The sequence below is a fragment of the Python bivittatus genome, unplaced genomic scaffold (genome assembly GCF_059951505.1).
Source record: "Python bivittatus isolate LINGU-HERP-01145 unplaced genomic scaffold, Pbiv_v1 ctg000610_np1212, whole genome shotgun sequence".
Taxonomy (NCBI): Eukaryota; Metazoa; Chordata; class Lepidosauria; order Squamata; family Pythonidae; genus Python; species Python bivittatus.
Genome location: NW_028277088.1, coordinates 13464363 through 13485669, shown reverse-complemented (window position 1 = coordinate 13485669; position 21307 = coordinate 13464363). Strand labels below are relative to the sequence as shown.

The 21307-nt window shown below is 35.5% G+C and overlaps 1 protein-coding gene across 4 annotated transcripts in view; it reads right to left on the bottom strand.

Annotated features, from left to right (window-relative positions):
• Window positions 1–21307, bottom strand: part of PARD3 (par-3 family cell polarity regulator) — a 574792-nt gene that overhangs the window by 260630 nt on the left and 292855 nt on the right. For all 4 annotated transcript variants that reach the window (XM_088149996.1, XM_088149995.1, XM_088149997.1 and 1 more), the window contains 3 exons: window positions 18694–18777; window positions 2962–3087; window positions 1082–1458 (listed from right to left, as the gene is read on the bottom strand). In XM_088149996.1, the coding sequence (XP_088006122.1) occupies window positions 1082–1458; window positions 2962–3087; window positions 18694–18777 (587 nt within the window). The remainder of the gene's footprint in view (window positions 1–1081; window positions 1459–2961; window positions 3088–18693; window positions 18778–21307) is intronic.

The following is a 21307-nucleotide window of genomic DNA, read 5'->3' as shown; positions in this document are numbered from 1 at the left end:
AGCTATCAGAAAAATATTCAGAAATGGGTCATCACCAATGCGCCTGCTTCAAACCTGGCACGTTTTTACCAGGACTGGCCCTAGTTAGAATAGTTTAGTAGCTGATTCTGAACTGACCATCACTTCCAAAACGTCTTCAAAGACTGGCCTCATTTAATATAGTACAATAATGGAAGTCCTACCCGGGTCCACAGCTATTTGCACTCCAGTCATGTATTCTCAAGAGATGTAAAATGTGTTTAGTCCATTACTAAGTTTAAATTTCTGTTGCAATTACATAAATTGGAAGATTGGGATTTCAATTATTGAAAATCAGAAGCCTGCACAATGTCCCTGCAGTGTTTTAATTGACTTTCTCCTTATCCATTCCATTACCGTTGGAAAACTAGTAAATCTCTGCAGTGACTGAACTTATAATTGTAACCACAGGATTATCATTCAGTTAGGAATAGTGTGTCCCCACGCACAAGCATATAACCTTAAACTGATGGCCTTAAATATTTTTGTAGACACATCAACAGCCGAAAAAAATATTGACCACCTTATGTCATTCAGGTTTTGTTGAGCTTAACATTCAGTAACTAGAAAAAAGCAATCTGGTTGTTCACCTGCAGTTCACAGAAAACAGAGCAGAATAAAAGAAAGAAAATAACTTAGATCATAATTAAAGCATAATAAGAGCCCCTCTTGACATGATCCATGCAAAAAAGTTTTGTTAATGTAAGAAATGGCACTTGAACTTGGCTGAAATGTTCCAGACATTCAACACAGTACAGCTAGTAAGAAATCATTATTAATATGCCAAGGCAGAAATCACTCCAAACAGTTCATTACCCTAAGAGAGAGGAAATGGCAATCTCTTCTTATATCCTCTTAACTTAAACTCAGTGCCTATTTCTTCTGCCCTTCCCAAGTTGAAAGGAACTCTTGCTTTGAGATTCTCTTGGTTAGGGCAAGAGAGCAGTTGGTTACTGACATTTTCAACTTTCCTATATTGGAAGATTCTAGCTCCTAATGTTATCTCCATCAATGTATACCTGTATTTGTCCCACAAATGTAAATACAGAAACAATAAACTTACCTTTCCTTAACTGTATATTAAGACGTTTCCCTATCCTTTTGGTATTATAGCCAGAGTTCGAAGTAGTATGAACTTTCTGTGGCGTTGATGCCAGACCCAAAGGTGGTTTTCCTGAATTCACATTATGAGGTAGTTGTGAGTAAGAGTCCAACTGATCAGCTTGATTGCTCACTCGGGGTATTCTCTGCAAAGTGTGAAGTCCAGAGTGGTTGATACTCTTACTGTCATGATACTGGGAATCAGGGCTAAAGCGACTGGAATAGTAAGCATTCTTCTCACTTTGTGATAACTGCTCATACTGTTCTTTTTTTGCAGCAGGAACCACATGGAACCAAATAATGGGTGTACGCATGGCTTGACGGAACATATGCTGTGCTCTAGGTTTTAAAATGAATGGAAAATTAACACATTAAGACTGGCAGACTAGAAGATATTACAAGCATAATTACTGATGTTAATTAAGCATTATGAAATGACAGACATATTGTTCTAACTGAACTGTAAACTGAAAAGGATATTTTCTTGAAATGATGTGTTCACAAATGCCTTTGTTTCTCAACTATATTTTTCTTAGGGCAATTTTTTTTTTATGTTTTCCTGTTTCTGCAAGTAAAATAACTGTATAATAATTCTTGAGGTCCTGATTTTAATGTTTAAAATATCATAAAACTGCAATTTTGACAATTCTTCTCACCAAGATATTTAATACAAAATACTGTTAAATACTGTACATATGGAATTACCCTGTATGATGTCCCTTGAAACATGAAAGCATGTTTCATAATAATGTATCAAATTGTATTCAGTTTACTTACAATCAAAATCTATATAAGAAGATGATTTTCTATTATCTAAATGTTTCTTTTTGAATCAGTTGTCTTTTAGTGACCTGTTTCAGGTACAATGCTGACTAGAATTTATTTGAATAAGCCTCTTACATCCAGTTCAGATAATAATATTTTTTTCTTCCGGAACACTGTGGTTCTGATTTAATTGAAAAGTACTATGTGGAACAGTGACCCCAAGATCCTCTCAAGCACAATCCCCTGATATGCAACAAATTTCACTAGTTTGCACAACTATTCACAAGGCAGCCCTCATGAGAGATTTTGGATGCAAGCCAGACTTCTCCATTTTATAAAACATATGCCCTATATTAGGAGAAATTCTAGAACACAGAAAAGCTGTTGGGGTGGGGGCAACTTTTATGTCTGCCTAGTATAAAAAAAATAATTATTTAGATTGTCTTTTCAATATAATATGATCACACAAAAACAGCTATAACTTTGTTTCTTCTTCTAAAAGTATGTATGAATTATTAAATGATCAGGTGATATAAACTATGCATTTTTTCTTCCTTTTACATTTATCTTCATTAAAATATTCATGCAAACTATAACTTATTTCACCAGGGTAACCAGGGAAATGTTTGCTCCTGTCAAGCCCCAATGCTCTTCTATGCAAATATCTATAATCTTACTGATTATGGCACTTGTATGCACAAGTATATTTTGAATACAAAATTGCATATTTTCTTTAACAAGTAAACATAATGATTTCCATAACCAACACAATGCTTTCCTTCTCCTATAAACAAGTTGATTCACTGAGGATAACAACCATAGTGGGGGAAAGATCAGAGAAAATTATAAAGAGAGAGATAGAGACAGACAGATAGATGGAAGTCATTACCTTGTAGCTTAGTAGACAAAGAAATTTTAAAAATCACTGTAATGATCTTCAAACACCTTTGTTTTTACAGAAATTATTTAGGCAATTAAGTTGTTTAAAATTGTTATGGCTTTTATAAACTGCTTCCACCTTGGAGTTCAAGATCAAGAAACACACACACACACACCAAATGTACATAATGCACTTACTGCTCAAATCTTCTATTTCGAAGGTCTCCATCATTAATTCTGACAATACAGTCATTTTCATGAAAGAGGTTCTCCTGTTCTGCTTTACCACCTTTCTCCAGTCTCTTTACTAATAGTCCTAAAGTTCTGGAACATAATTTAAATTATTATTACATAGACACTGTTTCCAAAGTGCATTTAGATTTCACCAAGAAGCATAAACCCCATCCTAATGCTGAAATGCTCCCATTGTCCCTTAAAATCAGCAGTCTCAGATCAAAGTTCAAAGTGATTACCATTAATTAACTGTACAGTAGACATTTTACATTATGAGTGCAAGAAAGTTTGTCAGCACAAAGCCCACTGAAATAATTTGGAGTATGTGTGAAAGAATGCATACTATCACTAATCATTTCTATGGCTTCTATGCATTAAATTATAGGTTACAAACTCTTCCTAGTCATATCAGAAGAAATGCCTAGATTATTGAGAACTCCTGAAGAATGGAGGATGTACCAGTTATCCTATTTTCAGCAAGAGGAAAAGGGAGAATCCAGAGAACTATAGACCAGTCAGTTTGACTACAATACCTGGAAAGATTATAGAGCAGAGTCAAGATCTGTGAGTTAGGTGGCCATACAAGTTGTCTAAATAAATAAACAAACAAAAATGGAAGTGGTTTAACAACAGAATCAATTACTGAGAGAGATGGAGAATGCCCATTCACTGGAAGTGTTCAAGCAAAGGGCAGACACCCAACAGATAGAGATGCTTTAATTAACAGATCCACTGAGTCAGATTCAAGTGGTCCCTTCCAATTCTATTATTTATATTTCAGATAAATTTCTCTCTTTTAAACAAACTTCAAAAAAACTAATGCAGAAAGATGGGGAAATGCCTTTGCCAGAGAAACCAGATCTCCTGAACCTAACGTCTTCCAGATATGTTGTGCCTATAACTCCCAGACTCCCCAGCAATTTTAGGAGTTGCAGTGCAGAAAGTACCCAGGATACCAGAATGGAAAAAGTTGTCCTTGACCCTGCCAAGCAACATTACACAGTATATTAACTTTTCCTACTCTTAAATTGCTTAGATTTCTGTACCCTCCCAACTCCGTTATTTAATAATTTTAGAGACCTTACACCACATTTACCAAATACAGACTTATTCATTAAAAAACATTAGATTGGAACTAGACAAAATTAAATTCTCTTAGTTCCAATTAAAATTAATTAAATTTCTAAGAAATGTTTAATTTCACACTGGTTTCAATATGGCCAAATTGTAGCTAACATGCAATGAAGTCCTATGCTAATATACTCAGGGGGAAAAAATCTGACTTGGTTGCTGAATTAACCCACTTTTCAGGGTTTGCACAGTGCCCTGAATCATGAACAAATCAAACCACAAAGCCACTAAATGAATAAAAGCAAAATTAAAAGCAGCATGTTGTTCACATTGAGTTGCTAGATGTTTAACTGGTTAGTTATGTTATATGAACATAGCAAATGACTCAACAAATTTTATTCTTGGTGCATTGGGGTCAGGTATTGTTTAGTTAGTACTTACTAACTTACTAAAATATAAATTCAGTTGGGTTTTACAAGTAAGCTGCATTAGTAACCCTAATTGCAAGGGGAAAGATGAACACATGAGGCAGAGAGGAGAGAGAACACAGGATATAAGGCACAGAGAATCTGAATTGATTTAAAGTTTTTGTTGCTCTGTTAAAAAAATTACCCTTCTCTGCATGAAAAACTTTATTTCAAGGGGAAACGGAAATTATTTTAAAATAAATTTCATAAGTATATTTAATTAACTTTAAAGTGAACTGTGTTATTATAGCTACATTACTTCAATTATGTTCAATTTTAGTCAGAGAGACAACTGTTTCAGCACATGCATGGTAAAGTAAAGAGGCCGAACTACACTTTGATATATTTAGGATAATCTTCCTGATAGATTGAGGCATTAACACTGTCTGTTTCTATTAGGATACACTACTTTCTTCATACAGCTGGGTGGCAGTTGGGGTCATTCATATCTTCAAAGCAAAGATGCATATTAATGCAAGCAATTTGAGACATCAATAATACATTAGCTGATTATTTCCAGTTTTATCACTGATTACAATTTAAATATAGAAGAGAAATGTTAGCATATGTGCCAGAGTTTATTTTATTTATATAATTAAACTAATAAAGCTAGTGAAAATGCATTGATGGGAGAATTAATCTCTGAACTTTTCAGATGCACATGAATAATACACATAACCATAAATTTAGAGTATTTTAAAACTGTTGTGTTTTCTTTACATACTTGCAAGTTAGCTTCCTTCCTGTCAAATTTTCAAGGTGTTAAAGCCATGAATGACTCTTAGTCATCCATCTCCAAAAAGTTATGACAAATGTACAAGAAACTCCATTTACCTACTTAGAATCTAGGCATTTGTTGGAGTGGAGGGTGCAGAGCAAATGTTGACACATGCATTGTGACATCACTATGTAAACCATGTAATTTATGTACTAGTTTTCAATATCAGGATGCTAGTATAAAAGACTGGGATTTGCATTGTGACATTGTAATTCATGGTTTTTCATTTTTTCATTGCTGTGGTTTATATTGTACACTTATGACTTAAAAGTTTTCAATAAATACAAACACACACCTCTCTTTCTGTAGAGAAAACCTATTTTATAAAGTTTTCATCTTCCTCCCAAAAAGCTGTGAAATGTATATACTGGGCACATGCATTAAAGTAGAGAAAAATATGTTCAAATATCAAAACAGTTACACCAAAGACAAAATATTGAACTTGGAAACATTCAAAACCAGATTAACTTCAGCCACAAGGATCAAGAGCTAAGACAATAACTGAACTACATTCAACTGAACTTCCCTATATTAACTTATAAATGTTGTTTAATTACAGCACAAAATTCTTTAATTATACACTGTAATCAAATGACAGGAATGATAAAGACTACAGCTTGTTTAAGAGCTTGTGTTGATAAGATTCTTTTTAATATCTACATGAAACCACTCAATGAGGGTATTCAATGGCATGGAGCAAGGTATCATCAGTATACAGATGATACTCAGTTGTAATCTCTGCCTTGAGTCACCCAAGTGATTCCATGAAGGTCCTGCCTAGGGTCTGGAGGCTGTAGGGTCTGGATGGACAAGAACAGGATTATATTCAACTGTAGCAAGAGTGAGTGGCTTTGGGTTTTAGGGCCCCCCAGTTCCAGTGATGTTCTATCTTTACTTCTGGATGGTGTTGTACTACCCCAGACAGAACCAGGGTGCAACTTGGGAATTCTCCTGAACTCATGACTTGTCTGAAGAGCAGGTGGCAGCAGTGGCCAGGAGAGGTGTGCTGTGTACCAATTGTACCCTTTCCTGGACTGAAAGGCACTGTGTATGGTCACTCAAACTGTGGTCATTTTCCAAATGGACTGCTGCAACACACTCTACAGGGGGCTGCCCTTGAAAAGCATCCAGAAACTGCAATTGATTCAGAATGCAGCAGCATAGGATATTATGGGTATTTCCTGATTTGACCATGTTACACATTTGCTATACTAGCTGTATTGGCTCCCAGTAGGCTTCCAGGTACAATGCAAGGTGCTGGTTGTCATCACCTTCATGACTGACTTCCGGGAAAGAAATGGAGAACTGAAGACGGCTCTGCCAAAAGCTGAGCTGATGATTGTGGCAGAATGAAGAGCCAACAAAAAGACAGTGGTTTCCAGAGGGTTTAGAGCTCTAAAGGAAGTAGCCATCTTGCTCAAGCCACAGTCAGCCCCTTTAAAAAAAGTATGGGTTCGCATACTTCCTTTTCTAATCACTTTCGGAAATTGCTTGTTTACTGCTTTTCAGCTAAAAGGAACCTTTGGATCGACAAGTTTAACAGCACTGGGTGAATTTCCTTCAATCCTTAGTGAAAGAAGTTTTAAATACAAGTTTAAGGACTTTTTTTTTTTCTGGAATAAACAGTAAAAGGGTGATTAGAACTTTGATTTTAGAAACTTACAAATGGACTAAGGGTCCAGGTGGTTTTGAAATAAAATTTTGGAATTAATTATAAAGAATCCTTCCCATGGGAAAATCCTTATCATAATAAGATAAGACTAAAAATTGGACACTAGAGAGAACTAGAAGGAACTAAAAATTCCAATTAAAAGAGAACACTTAAATTTGACTTACTAATACAGAATGAAGCAAAATATCTTAATGCTGGAGATATTGAAGGATATTTTTGAATAATGGATCCAGAAGTTAATTTTCTGCCTCTATAGATAGACTTTGTTTAAAAAATGGAAGAAGAACAAGTTTTGCCTGACAAGATTGAGACTGATTTGAAAGTGGATTTAAAAATGACAGGCTACAAGAATGACATGGAAAAAGATATTACACTGGACATACAAAAGAAACTGGCTGATGTCTTAAATAATTAAAAGGGATATACAAATAACAAGCCATGAGAGTGACCTAGATAATTTTCCTATATTAGATTTACAAAAGAGGCTTGCTAAAGCTTTGAAGAATTTTGTGAGAAGGGACAAAGAAAAAATGAAAAGAAATCAAGTTCTAGGACATTATTTGAAGGGACTAAAGATCAAGATTGATCAAAGTAAAAGGAAGGAATATAAAGTTGGATTATTTGATCAAGGTTAAAATAGATATGTTGTTATCTCTGGTAACCCTTAATGGACATTTGCTGACATCAGGACTGAAATGACGAGGCTTTATGGATTTGTTTATAGATAAGACATGGGATATGGAAGAAGGGATCATCTGTTGTATTTTAAGAGAAGGTAATAAGTTACTAAAATTGCTTATATTTATTGTGATAAAGGGAGAAGTCACTCCTTTATATATTTTTTTTCTTTACTATATTCTTATTTTTTCTTTCTTTTCTATTTTCCTTTCTATTTTTTCTCTTTTTCTTTTTTTTCTGCACTATTTTTTGTGCAAAAGAACCCTTCATGATCGAGATCCAGGGGCCAGGACATTTGAAGGACCACTTCTCTCCAATTGTCTCTACCCACTCTATTAGATCTGGCAGGAGGGGCATACTTTGGATCCTATTAATTTAAGAATGCCACCTGTTCACTGCCCAGAGTTGCTGTGGCAAGAGGGGCAGTCATATAAATATAAATAAGATCTGAGGTGTGTTGCATAAGTAAGAAGATATCCTCTAATTATAAGAGGTTTCAGTATAAAAATTGCTTTAAACTGGAAATATGACTTATTATATTATATAAAATTTACATACTAATTATTCAGTACCAAGGTATGGAGTCCTTGGAGTTCTCTGAGCTTGGTTCTTTTCTTGCAAACGTTTCATTACCCAGCTAGGTAACATCTTCAGTGCTAGAATGGGATGGGATTTGCTCTCTGTTTATATACTGTGGCATGCCCTGCCAGTGTTGGTGGGGGTGGAAGTTTGTTTTGTTCCTCTGGTAGTTCCTTGATTAGGGTATTGTTTACTGCTTGATTGTGTGCCTGGTGGTAATCTCTGCTTATCTGGGAAAAGATGAAATATTAACATCCTATCACAAATACAATTTTTATAACCATAGGTCCATTACAAGCATTAAGAATATAAATCCTTTTTGAATTAAGAATTTAGGACACCTAAATTCTTACCTCAGAAAGAAAACCTATTTATGAAATCACTAAGTTTCTGAAACTGCTTCATTAATGAAAAAAGCAAAATATTTCTCTATTTGTTAAACTATTACATTTTTCCTAATTAAAGATAATGCTTAATTTTCCACCTAGTTTTAGAAATTAACAAAGCCTCTGCTTAATTCATTGCATTAGTAGTAGATTATGAGTAGGCAACCTGCAACTTTTGAAATGAGACTAAACTACAACTCCCATCATCCCTAGAAACATGGCCAATGGTGAGAGGTGCTGGGAGATATAGTTCAGGAATACAGTATATCCTGTCACAGGTTGCCTTCACCTGGATTAATTCATGAAAATTAGCTTCTTTAAGGATCAATAATACCCTTGTTTAATATAGTAAGGTTTTGGAATTACCCCCAAGAAGTTTTTTTGCCTAAACTGGAACACCTTACAGCACTTCTTCCCCTGTTAAAGAGCATTATACCTGAAATCAAGCTCTTTCGGCATCTAAGGCAAAAAAAGTTCAACATGCTTTCTTTACAATAACATACCTACACATCTGCTTCCCTTCCATGACAGTGCAAGTCAACTGCCTGTGGTAGCTGCCTTGCTCTGCATAATGACAGGGTCAGCCCTAAAAGGTTTTGCTTCTTCAGTGGTTTTCAGAACGTCTTGGGAACCTTGGGGGATACTTAGTGAGAAAATAAGAAGTGGCAGACAAGTTTCTCTGAAAACAAATTATTACTGATCTTTCCCTGTAAGGTGCAGCCATATTATGGCTATGAATATTACTTGAATGAGAGCAATAATGACATATTATTCACACATCTAGAAAGTGAGCTTCCAAAAGAAAAATGGGTTGCTCACAATAGAAGAGTGAATGAAAATTGAAACAGGCATTTTGTTTGATCCAACTGGATTCATACATTCTTTATGGAAAGGGTCAACGGCACGGTCAGTGTTCTTCATATCCCTAACACGCTAAAGTATGGAGTTTCCATAGCAATATGTGTGAGATACAGTAGATAGATTCCTGTGAAAAGGGCTTCCTGAAAGCTTAAAGTCAAACCCCTTGGCTTTCCTTCACTTATTACAATATATTGAACCTTCCCAATCATTACAAATTATTCCAGTATAGGCTGATATAAAGTGTTGTAATATAATAATTTGTCTATTTTATTAAATATCATGTTGAGTTTTATAAATGAAACAAATTGGACTCAAACCACCAAGGAGAGTGTGGGAAGACAATGCATTAGTACTATAATGATGTTAACTTTTGCACAAGCATGAGCCCATGATTTCTCACAATGCAGCATCATAAGGTATTGAGAGTTGCACATTTCTTATAAAAAACGTGTCAGAAAGATTCAATTTGTAGCATATAAGCTTAGTCATGAATAAAGTGTACTGTAAAAAGATTGTGCAAAGCTTTGTTCAAGAGCTTGGACATCTCTTTTTTTGCTAAGAGGCTGAGAACCTCTTAGGTTTATATTTAACTCATGAGAATTTAATAGAATAAGGGTAGCATATATACTAAAAGATTTAACATTCAGTGTACTACAGTTCCCTGATTATAATGCAGTGTTGACTAAGATCAGGCAAAGTTGACCCAAGGAACTAGATATATCTCTTAACCAATCATGTTGTATGTTCAACATAGACTATTATAGAAATTTAAGGGACATTTTCTCTCCGTTTTTTTCATTACAGAAATCATTGCAGACATTGTTGGGAAACACTATTACATGTGGTCCTTTTTCAGGCTTTTTACTTAAATTGCAAAATGCAGTTACATATTACTTTCTATTGCATATTATATAATTTTGATGAAGGCTGATTTACTACAATTTATTATATGTATATTACATTATACTGTAAGCTGCTTAGGGTATGATTGAAGCAGCATAGATGCATTCATAATAAATGCTGAAATCAATTCTTTTACATTAATTCTCCACCAACAAAACTGTTATCAGTATTGTTTTAATTTTCACCTATTAAATACTGAAAAGCCAAAAAGAAGAGAATGAGTTGTATTTCAGAAATTTAATTCATATTTTATTAAACTTGTCCCATCTAGAGAATTTTATGGGTTACATATTGATTTAATCAAAATGCAAACACAGAATTGAATTTTGAACTGTTTAATATGTAAATTCAAATTCTGAGATCTTGATCAATTATTTTCAAAGACAATATTACCTTACATTCTACAGCCAAACATTTCTCTGCAATTCATCAAATTAGGAAAGATATTGAGAGTATTTAACTATGACTATTAAAAACAAAATGGACTGGGGCTCATGCAGGATATAGCTACATTACATGCTTTTTAATTTGACATGTATTTTAGATTTAAATTTCCATTTCCTATAATTCTTAATTATGAGTATTTTCTCCCTCCCTCCACAACTAGACTAGAAACTTCTCATCTGCATGACAACAGTAATCATTAAGTATATTAGGAAGGCATTGTATTCTGAATTCTAAATAGTATATTTACATTGCACTAGTTTGAGTTGACAGGAATGGAATGTACAGGTATTCCCCGGTTAACAACGCCCAGTTTACAGACAACCCATAGTTAAGAACAGCCTACTGTACCAAAATTCAAGTCAAATACACAATGGTTTGAGTTAATTACACAATACTAGAGTACTTATGCAGTATTATACAATAATACTGTTTCAGCTTACATACAAATTCAATTTAAGGACAGACTTTGGGAATGGAACTCATTCTTAAACTGGGGACTACCTATACTTGTTTTAAATATATACTAAGTAAGACAACTAGTCATAACTGATGCTTCTGGATTCCTGTTGAGCCAAGGATGAAGAACAGAAACGAGAAAAGTGAATAAATATATTATTAGCCCTACAGTTAGATCACGAAATTTTCTACCTAGCATCTTTTAAAATTATGCTCTTTTTATGTTTAATGCAAAACAAACATAAAAGCACTTTTTATTTTAATATTATTTCTCCATAAAATAGCTCAAGTTGCATTAAATGCTGAATACCTTTAAGCTGTTTATCAGGCTATTTTCACAGCTGATACAGCTCCAAGAAAAGAAAAGCAGTTTGCTATGCAATGGGAGGAAACAAGAGTCACACTGAGATAACAATGAAAGAGGAATTTCTCTAAGAGTTATACTGATAAGTTTAGAATTTCAAAACTCTTCTCATACATACTAGATACAAAAAATTAAACCACATAACAGGTATGGCACCAAGCCAGAAAAGTAAAATCCAAAATGGTTTTCAATTAGGAAGGGTAAGCCTAGCATTGTTTTTCCATTCTTAATTGTAAACAATTATTTATGTGCTAAAGCCACTTAAAATAATATTAAGGTTGCAGCCACACATCTAGTTGGGCCTACGCTGCAACTTTATTTTTTAGAAAGAAGTGGTCTGATTATGCTTCTTAAGTCTATTTGCATGAGTCAAGACACCCAGGCCCTACCAATATCAATTTATGATTTTTTAAAGACAGATAACTCTTCTGTGCCATTTTAGAATCCAAAACAGTCACTTGATCATGCTCTGTTCTAGGAGTTTCAAACTCATGGCCCATGAGCTGTGGCCTTCCAAGTCATTTTCTGTTGCTCACAACAATATTTGGTAAGTGTTGAGGATGCTATGCAGCAAGATCAGGGCACTAAATGCCACAGGCTGGCTCCAGGAAGAGAAGTGTCAGACAGCTGACACATTGCTACATTACAGCCTGGTCGACCAAGCCACACAGTTGACACTGCAACCAGTGCACATTCTAAGAAACCATGCCTGCTTTCACAGTTCATGGCAGATGCTGTTTCTGGGATGGTGCTGAGTTCTCCAAGTAAGGGCAGTAGGGAAGATAAGGATGGATCAGGAAACTGGGCTGGGAGGCTGAGGGAGGGGAGCAGGTGGCTGCCAAGGGGGACATCAGGTAGGCCTGACTGTATTACAAAGATCTGTTTGCCAAGCAAGGAAGACAGATAGCAAGCAATCAAAATCTATCTGGTGGAGGGAGGGAGGGAGGAAGGAAGGAAGGAAGGAAGGATCTTTGCGGATTCAGAAGAGAGAATTATAAGAAGAGGATTTGGGCAACTCTGACTGTATCATCCTGGATATGATCTTGGGGGAATTAACATCATCACAGGAATAGAACTAAGTACTAGTGTTCTGGATAATGAGAATAATGCCAACTAGGTGGCTATAGTAAAACGGCTCTGTTTTGCAGCTTTGTTGCATAGTGGCGATGGTGATGATGATGATTATTTTATTCCAATACATTTATACTTAACAGCATCAAGTAGTACTCTTCATTTCTTTTTCTTTTTTTCTTTTCTTTTCTTTTTTTTGCTCATAAGAGACTTTGTATTAATGTATGAAAAGCTTCAGTGTAGCAGCCATCCAGCTAACGAGCTAGTCCTCATGTGGCACTCATGACCAAGTTTGAAGCTCCTATTCTAGCTAAAATCCCTTAACAATCCACCCATAAGCCTATGGCATGTCAGCCAGACAAAACACTGTTTCTAATATGCCAGGATAATTAATAACTCAGTGAAACTTTCCTAAGAATACATTGCCTCTTAGAACTCCTCCCTATCCACAGCTGTTTTAAGATAAATCTAGGTTCTATTCTCTGTTCAGGTCTTTCATCAAATTTTATAGTATTATGAAAGCTGGTGATTTATAAAACATTTCAGCACTGTAATACAAACCATGATTAAGAAACAATTATACAATAATGCACACAAATGTGAATGTGGAAATTCTGTGTTCACAGAGGAAGAAAAGTATGATTCCTCAATAAATGTATGTTTGTATATGCATAGAACGTTTCCTTCTTTCTAAACAATAGAGATCTGAACTTCTTGAAGCCTGGCATGCAGCCAGCAACTGTAAGATTGGCCATCACCACCACGTCACTATAAACCATATGCATTCACTTCTATCAATCTGCTTCTAGTTATTTTCAAGCGTTTAACTAATTTTTAACTCAGGGTTCTTAAAAAAAGTAAGAATTAAACTGTTATGCTAAGCATGGATTTCATACAGTACTAACAATGCTCAACAGCAGTGTTGTGAACTTCTAATATTCTTCCAATTATTATGAACCTGGACATGCAACTTATCTTCTTCCACATTCTCATGCAACACAAATTGCTTGTGAATATCTGACTGTACAGGATGTATAAACTCGGTATTTGCAGCTACTTTTTCCATATGTCACTGCCTTAACTACCACAAGATTTTCATTTATCTTTAATATCTTCTAAAACTTAAGCTTATATCCACAAATCTACAATACAATTTGCTCTAAATGTTACACAAGCTCATTGCTTTGGAAGCCATTAAAAAAAGATTTGCATGCAATTTCAGCCTGTTCCTTTGGCCACTTTTATTCCACTGAATTGACCAATACAGTGTTGTGTTTGGTTGTGACAGTTTAGAAATATTTCATTTCTGAGGGCCTGCCTCTATATACAAGTTTACAGTATCCCCAGATAGGGCTGTTAATAGTTGAATTGTCCTGCACATACAAATCTAAACAGTAGGATTGTGCAGCACTTTGAAGTGAAGCTGGGAAGCTGGGAATTATAGTCCTGCCTTAGGCACAAAAGCCAGTTAAGTGACTTTGAGCCAATTGCTGTCTGTCAAATCTAAGACAAAGGTACCGGCAAAGCCATTTCCAAACATGTTGGCAAGAAAACTGAAGGAACCTGTCCCTGTCACCAGGAGTACGGGTTGTCTCAATGGACAATAACAACAACATGCAAAGAAAAATAGTTTAGACACATTGACTTCAGCAAAAGCATCACTTTATAGACAGAGAATTAATTAATCTCTGAATGGCAGAGAGTCATAAAGAGATTTACAGCACTGCTTTTACTGTATTCCAGACTTTTTATGGCAAGTTGCCATAAGGGAGGGGGAAGATCTGTTTGTTTAATCTGCATTAGCTGTGTGCCATTTACAGAACTATTAAAGTCAAACTCTCAGAAAAACTGAAGTTTTTCTATCGTTGCAAGTGTTACAAATAAAGAACATTTTGAATTGGTTCACTTGTGTGCTGTTTTCCCTGTTCAGTCATGAAAACCCCAAATAGACTGTGTGCCACTGAATTTATTAATGGACCTTTAAGATTTTTTTTCCAAGCTTCCCTATTTTCCACCTGTTTTAGTATCTAACAAACTGACAGGGAGCGATAGAGCAAAACATTTCCCCTTATCTGTGGTATCCCTCTTCAAAGAGGCTACCCACATCAATAAGCTAAAAACAAAGGGAGGAGACAAAGCAAAGCATGACTTGAGAAGATAGAAATGTTAAGGTAGTGTTTTGGGAGGGACAAATGAAAGATTTAAAAAATGTTCCTTTATTCTGTGAACATCAGATTATGACAAGTAGCAACAACCAGTATGTCTTGGTTTAAAAGTTTAGGATTAGCAGCTGCCTACTTGAAGAAAGAATATGAATCATTCAGAGGAGCCAATGAAATCACCTTCTATGAAATCAACCTTCATGTATAGCCAATATGCTGGTTACTAATATTACTATATTAACCAAAAGGGGAAAAAACAACTTACCTCTCCCAAAATAAGAAGCTATGAATGGGGGGAAAGTCCTTACATTGGAAAGCAAGCAAAAGGGTGGAGGTGCAAAGGGCTGCAAAACTGGAAGATGACTTTGAAGATTAGTCTGAAGATGAACATTTTCTGGTCTGGTCAGTTTAACCCCCTCTGTACTGTTATGCTACCTTTTTCTCTTTCTTCTCAATCTACCTACCTTTTCTCATTTTTTTTTAACCCATCTCCATCCTCCTTCTTTGCTGTTGCTGTTGTTGTTTGCTTTGTATGGTGAAAAAGTGGTTTCTATGTGTGAGATAGAATGGTGGGTATATACAGGTGAATCAATATTATAAATGGGGTACCTTATTTTACAGACAATTAATTTTAAATAGTAGTACTTTATTATTTTGTGTGTGTGTGTGTGTGTGTGTGTGTGTGTCCTGGCTCTAGTTTTTTGGGACTGTGGTTTCTAGCAAGTATAAAGAAACACACACACACACACACATAAATTCATACAAATGTATCACATGAAAATATTTTTAGGAGTGAGTGGAATCTTCAGGATTGATTTCAGCTGGACCTGGCCACCCAAGATTGACAAGCTGGACATGGCATACAAATTTTGTCTAAGTGTACATGTTTTTCTATCTACATTTTTTTTCTAATTGGAATGATTTTAAGTTGAGGAATCCATGAAGCCAACTTTTCACTTAAGGTTCTCCATCTCCTTTTTGTTATTTTGCAGTTGACATTTTTCTGCTATTCAATTTTTGATGGCCCAATGGCCAAATCGTGGTACAAGTTACTGAGTTGCTATTTCCCTTTTATGTAGATAAATGTCCATTATTTCCAACTAAGGTGACAAGTATATGCTTATGTCATGGCAGCTTGGAAAAAAAAGCATGATATTGGCCAACGAGAGTATAAAATAAGATCAGGTACTTTGTAATATAACTAGTAGAAAGAATAAACAGATATAAGATTATAGCAAGAGAGCCAAGAAGGAGCAATATTCCAAAGAAATACATCCTAAATGTAAAGCTTCTCTCATGTTGAACTCAGCCTCCAATGACTATACAGACAAATCCATGATGTTTTCTTGGTAACAATATAGAAGCGATTTGCAAAACTTCCCAATCTAACCTAAACCCTGATATTCCCAGAATGTGTTTCATCTAAGTACTAACCAGGCCCAACCCTACTTAGCCTGCAAGCTCAGACAAGGGCAGCCAGTACTGTATCTGCTAAAACTGATTGCTCGTTTACTGATCCCATTATCCATATTTAACAAACCCAGTAGAATAGTAAGAACGATAAGTAGAATTTCACTTCCAAAAAGTCATGGAACATCCCAGATTAGCACTGTAATATTCAAAATGACATCTACTGATAAGGCAATATTGATTATTCCCAAAAAACTATGCATTTAGTATCCTTTTTTCATTTCCTAATATCTAAGACAAAGATATGAACAATGAATAAAGTACATTATCCTTTAACACTGGTCTGACTGTGACAACAGAGAATTGGGATAGTCCCAATAATAAATGTACAGAGCAAGGATAACACACAAAGCTTCTCTCTCATTCCTAACCTCCCACCCTACAAAGCTTTACTGTTACTGTAGCATATTTTGAATGGGGTTAAAAAAAATCTTGCAAAATACTTTTTTATTTCAATGCTAATGTCAATAAAGTGTCCTGATGTATGTTTAACTGAATCAGGATGTCTGCTCTATAAGGAAATTATAAGTCCTTTCCAGAGAAGATCAGTTTTTTCCCTTTCTACAATATCACAACCTGATTTATGTAGCCTTTATAGTAGCATGATGATCAAAACATAGAGCTCCATTGATGATAACACAGCAAACATTGCAGAGACTGTATAGGCTATTCACTATAAGAATCAAGCTGAGCTGTGTAACAAACCTTAAAACTCATATTCTATCACAGGATAATATACCCAGGATCCATGACTGAAAGAAAGATATGTGACCAAATAGTATCTTAAATTTGTTGTAAAAAGGTCATTTTAGAAAATGTGCATATTTCAATCATAGAAATAAACTATCCCAATCTTAGGAAAAATTGGATATAGGATATACTGGATCTTTTTATTGCTAAACTTCATGTTAATCTAAAGACATAAAATGCAGCTGTCCCTTTCTGTTTCTGAATTACTCACAAGTAAATGAGAAAATTCAGCATTTTAGCCAAGCCCTAAAATGATCATAGTATTTCAACATTATGGAAACTATAACTTGTACATGGAATACCGATCTGAAGAAAAACCATTCAAAAGTACAGCTGCATTAGATGTTCCCTCCCAGTTCTTCACAGAAAGCTACTTTAAGAAAATTATCAACTTTGTTCAGAGGATTTCATGTCATTGTATCTACTCGAGTACTATGTTTAAATGAATATCCAGAATGGACTATTTTTATATCACAATCAAATCATTCTATGGAAGGAAAACCCTCCTATTTATCAAAAATTTTAAAAAGCAGATAAAATATATTTGCTGTTCAGTGACACTGGCTTTTAACTTAAAATGAAATTCTTGACGGTAATGTGAATTAGTCAAAACATAGCATCACATCAGCTTATAATCCAAGATTCTATTTATAAATGCATATTTGGACGTTTCCCACCAGGATGATGTAAAATGTAAATGGAATTTTCTTCTCTGCTAAAGGTAATCTATTTCTCTTCTACTTCCCCTCAAGTCCTACTTAAGTTTCTGAGGAAGTGCCAGACTTGGTTTTATACCACCAAATTTTAAATCTTGGCACAGAATCATACTCGTGTCATAGCTCATTTAATTTTCCAAGTACATTTAATCACAGAACCTAAAACCAGAGTTCTATCTCAATAAAGTAAGCGTTGATATTTTAATTCAGTTCCCTGATAGAATATGGCATATGGCCATTATTGGTAGTATATTCATTTTACCCCATCACCTGGTTCTTTCCCTGCTTTTTTGTGTGTAGTGCAATATAATACCCTCATGTTCAGCAACAAATCAAAAAGCTGTGCTATATTTCATATAACTAACTTTATTTAACACTACCTTGACTGTAAATTTTCTTTCACGTTTGAGTGAAAAACTACACACAGAATGGTGTCGTGAATTCAGATGCTACTAGTTTGTAAATTATAGACTTGCAACTAGGGAGAAATGCTGCATGAAATCCATTTCTAATATCGGATCAAGGTAAAACAGAAGAAACTTTTTATGTGGCTATGACAGAAATAATTTATGTTTTTGCAATTCAGCTTCGTATTAGGACAGAATATAACTTTTTTTAATAAATTAGAACTAGGTTTTGTCATTCTCATCTTGACCAGCTGAGTTACATTCAGAAAAGGTTCCTTATGGATTAGAGTCAGTAAGATTTTCTGCTGAAAGAATCATGTTTCTATTTCAAATAGACACACTATTCTTATAAAGAGTTGTTCTGGAATTGAGGAGTCGGTCAATCAATAAATCAGATAAAAGCAGAAACTAACATATCTAAGGCAATGAATCAGTTAAAAACCTACACAGTACATTACCTTCCGCCTCGAGCACTGAAAGGAACTACGTGGATCCCCAAAGGTCCACCATCATTGGAAACTTCAACGAGCTTTACCATATCACTGTGAGACAAAGATGAATGAGGGAATGTGAACATGGACCAAAAAAGACCACAAACACACTTGCACAAAAATATAAATTCAAAACTAGTGAAGATAAAAACAACATTGAGTCCTACATACCTCAATAACAATCTGATGGCATAAAAGGAAATCCAAAATAAAAAAATCCATTAATCAATCAAATGAAATGCATTGTGTGTAACCTTAAGCCACTATACAAACTGTAATGTCCAACAATGAAAGAAGTTGAGACTGGCTTTTCTAGGAATCAGGTGTTAAAACTATTGTGACTAACTCAAATTGTCCTAAAATAAAAAAAAAAGAAAGTTCCATTTTTTTTTGCTTTCCAATATGTTTCCAGGAATAACTTGAAAAATGATATAAATATGAACTGAAACATTTTTCAGTTGAAGAGCCTAACTAGATATATATAGTCTTGGCATAATTACCACTGCAATTATTTCCAAAATTTATAAATTAATAATTTGAACTGAGAGATGATGATATAAATCTGTCAGTCCTTTGACTCTAACACAGGCATTCTTTCTTAATTAATATTAAATATTAAGCCTCTGTGAATCAGGATGAGTTGATCTGCTTCAAACCACTCATTTGAATAAAAAAAAAAACTAATCCAATGTAATAGTCCAGATCAATCTGAACCGAATTGTCAATTTGGGATGCTAAAAACACAACTGTGCTTGCATAAAAGGCATTCAAATTAGCCTGAAACAAATTGATTTGAAGGTGTCCAATTAGATTCATAAATTCTAATCGAATATCACATACATTTGGAAACCAAATTCAATTCAGTGATTACACATAATCACCTTTGAATTTAGTAGCCCTATTAAGAATCACATCAATAATTATACTTGCAGAAACAGAGTGTGCAAACCAGAGCTCAAAACTATTTTTGCCTCAGGATGCTCAACATTCACTGTCAAAAGTTCTCACCCATCACCAACATAGCAATATCTCTAATTGTTTACCAACTGCCTATGAATTCTGACACTGCTCTAAACCACATTTATCTCAGACTTATCAAACCCTAAACAATCATAATTTGTGAATGGATCTAGGTTTGTAAACAAAATATTCCATTCAACTACAATGCATTCGGAAAGTATTCAGACCCCCTTCACTTTTTTCAATTTTGTTATGTTGCAGCCTGAGACTACAATCGTTCAAATTCATTTTTTTTTCTCATTGATCTACACTCAGTACCCCATAATGACAAAGTGAAAATAGAATTTTAGAAATGTGTGTAAATTTATTAAAAAGACAAAACTGAAATATCACATTGGCATAAATATTCAGACCGTTTGCAACAACCCTTGAAATTTAGCTCAGGTGCCTCCCATTTCTCTTGATTGTTGCTGAGCTGTTTCTACATCTTGGAGTCCACCTGTGGTAAATTCAATTGATTAGACATGATTTGGAAAGGCACACACCTCTCTATAGAAGGCCTCACAGCTGACAATGCATACTGTATCAGAGCAAAAGCCATGAGGTCAAAGGAGCTGCCTGCAGAACTCAGAGACAGGATTATTGCAAGGCACAGATCTGGGAAAGGCTACAAAAAAATGTCCGCTGCACTGAAGGTTTCCAAGAGCAAAGTGGCCTCCCTAATTCTCAAATGGAAGAAGTTTGGCACAACCTGGACTCTTCCAAGAGCTGGTCACCCAGCCAAACTGAGCAATCAGGGGAGAAAGTGGTGACCAAGAATCCGATGGTCACTCTGACTGAGCTCCAGAGATCCTGTGAGGAGATGGGACAAAGTTCCAGAAGGACAACCATCACTGCAGCACTCCACTGATCTGGCCTTTATGGCACAGTGGCTAGACGGAAGCCTCTCCTCAGTGCAAAACACATGAAAGCCCGCTTGGAGTTTGCAAAAAAGCACCTGAAGGACTCTCAGACTGTGAGGAACAAGATTCTCTGGTCTGATGAAACAAAGATTGAACTGTTTGGCCTCAATTCTAAACATTATCTCTGGAGGAAACCAGGCACCGCTCATCACCTGCCTAATCAGGTTGGATGGGGACCGTCGGTGGACAGCCATTTTCAGGTCTCTCCAGAGATGTTCAATAGGGTTCAAGTCAGGGCTCTGGCTGGGCCACTCTAGGACATTCACAGAGTTGTCCCTAAGTCATTCCTGTGTTGTCTTGGCTGTGTGCTTAGGATTGTTGTCATGTTGGAAGGTGAACAGACTGGCCCAGTCTGAGCATGTGGGTGGCAGCATCATGCTGTGGGGGTGTTTTTCAGCAGCAGGGACTGGGAGACTGGTCAAGGTTGAGGGAAAGCTGAATGGAGCAAAGTACAGAGATATCCTCAATGAAAACCTGTTCCACAGTGCTCAGGACCTCAGACTGGGCCAAAGGTTCACCTTCCAACATGACGACAATCCTAAGCACACAGCCAAGACAACACAGGAATGGCTTAGGGACAACTCTGTGAATGTCCTAGAGTGGTCCAGCCAGAGCCCTGACTTGAACGCTATTGAACTTCTCTGGAGAGACCTGAAAAT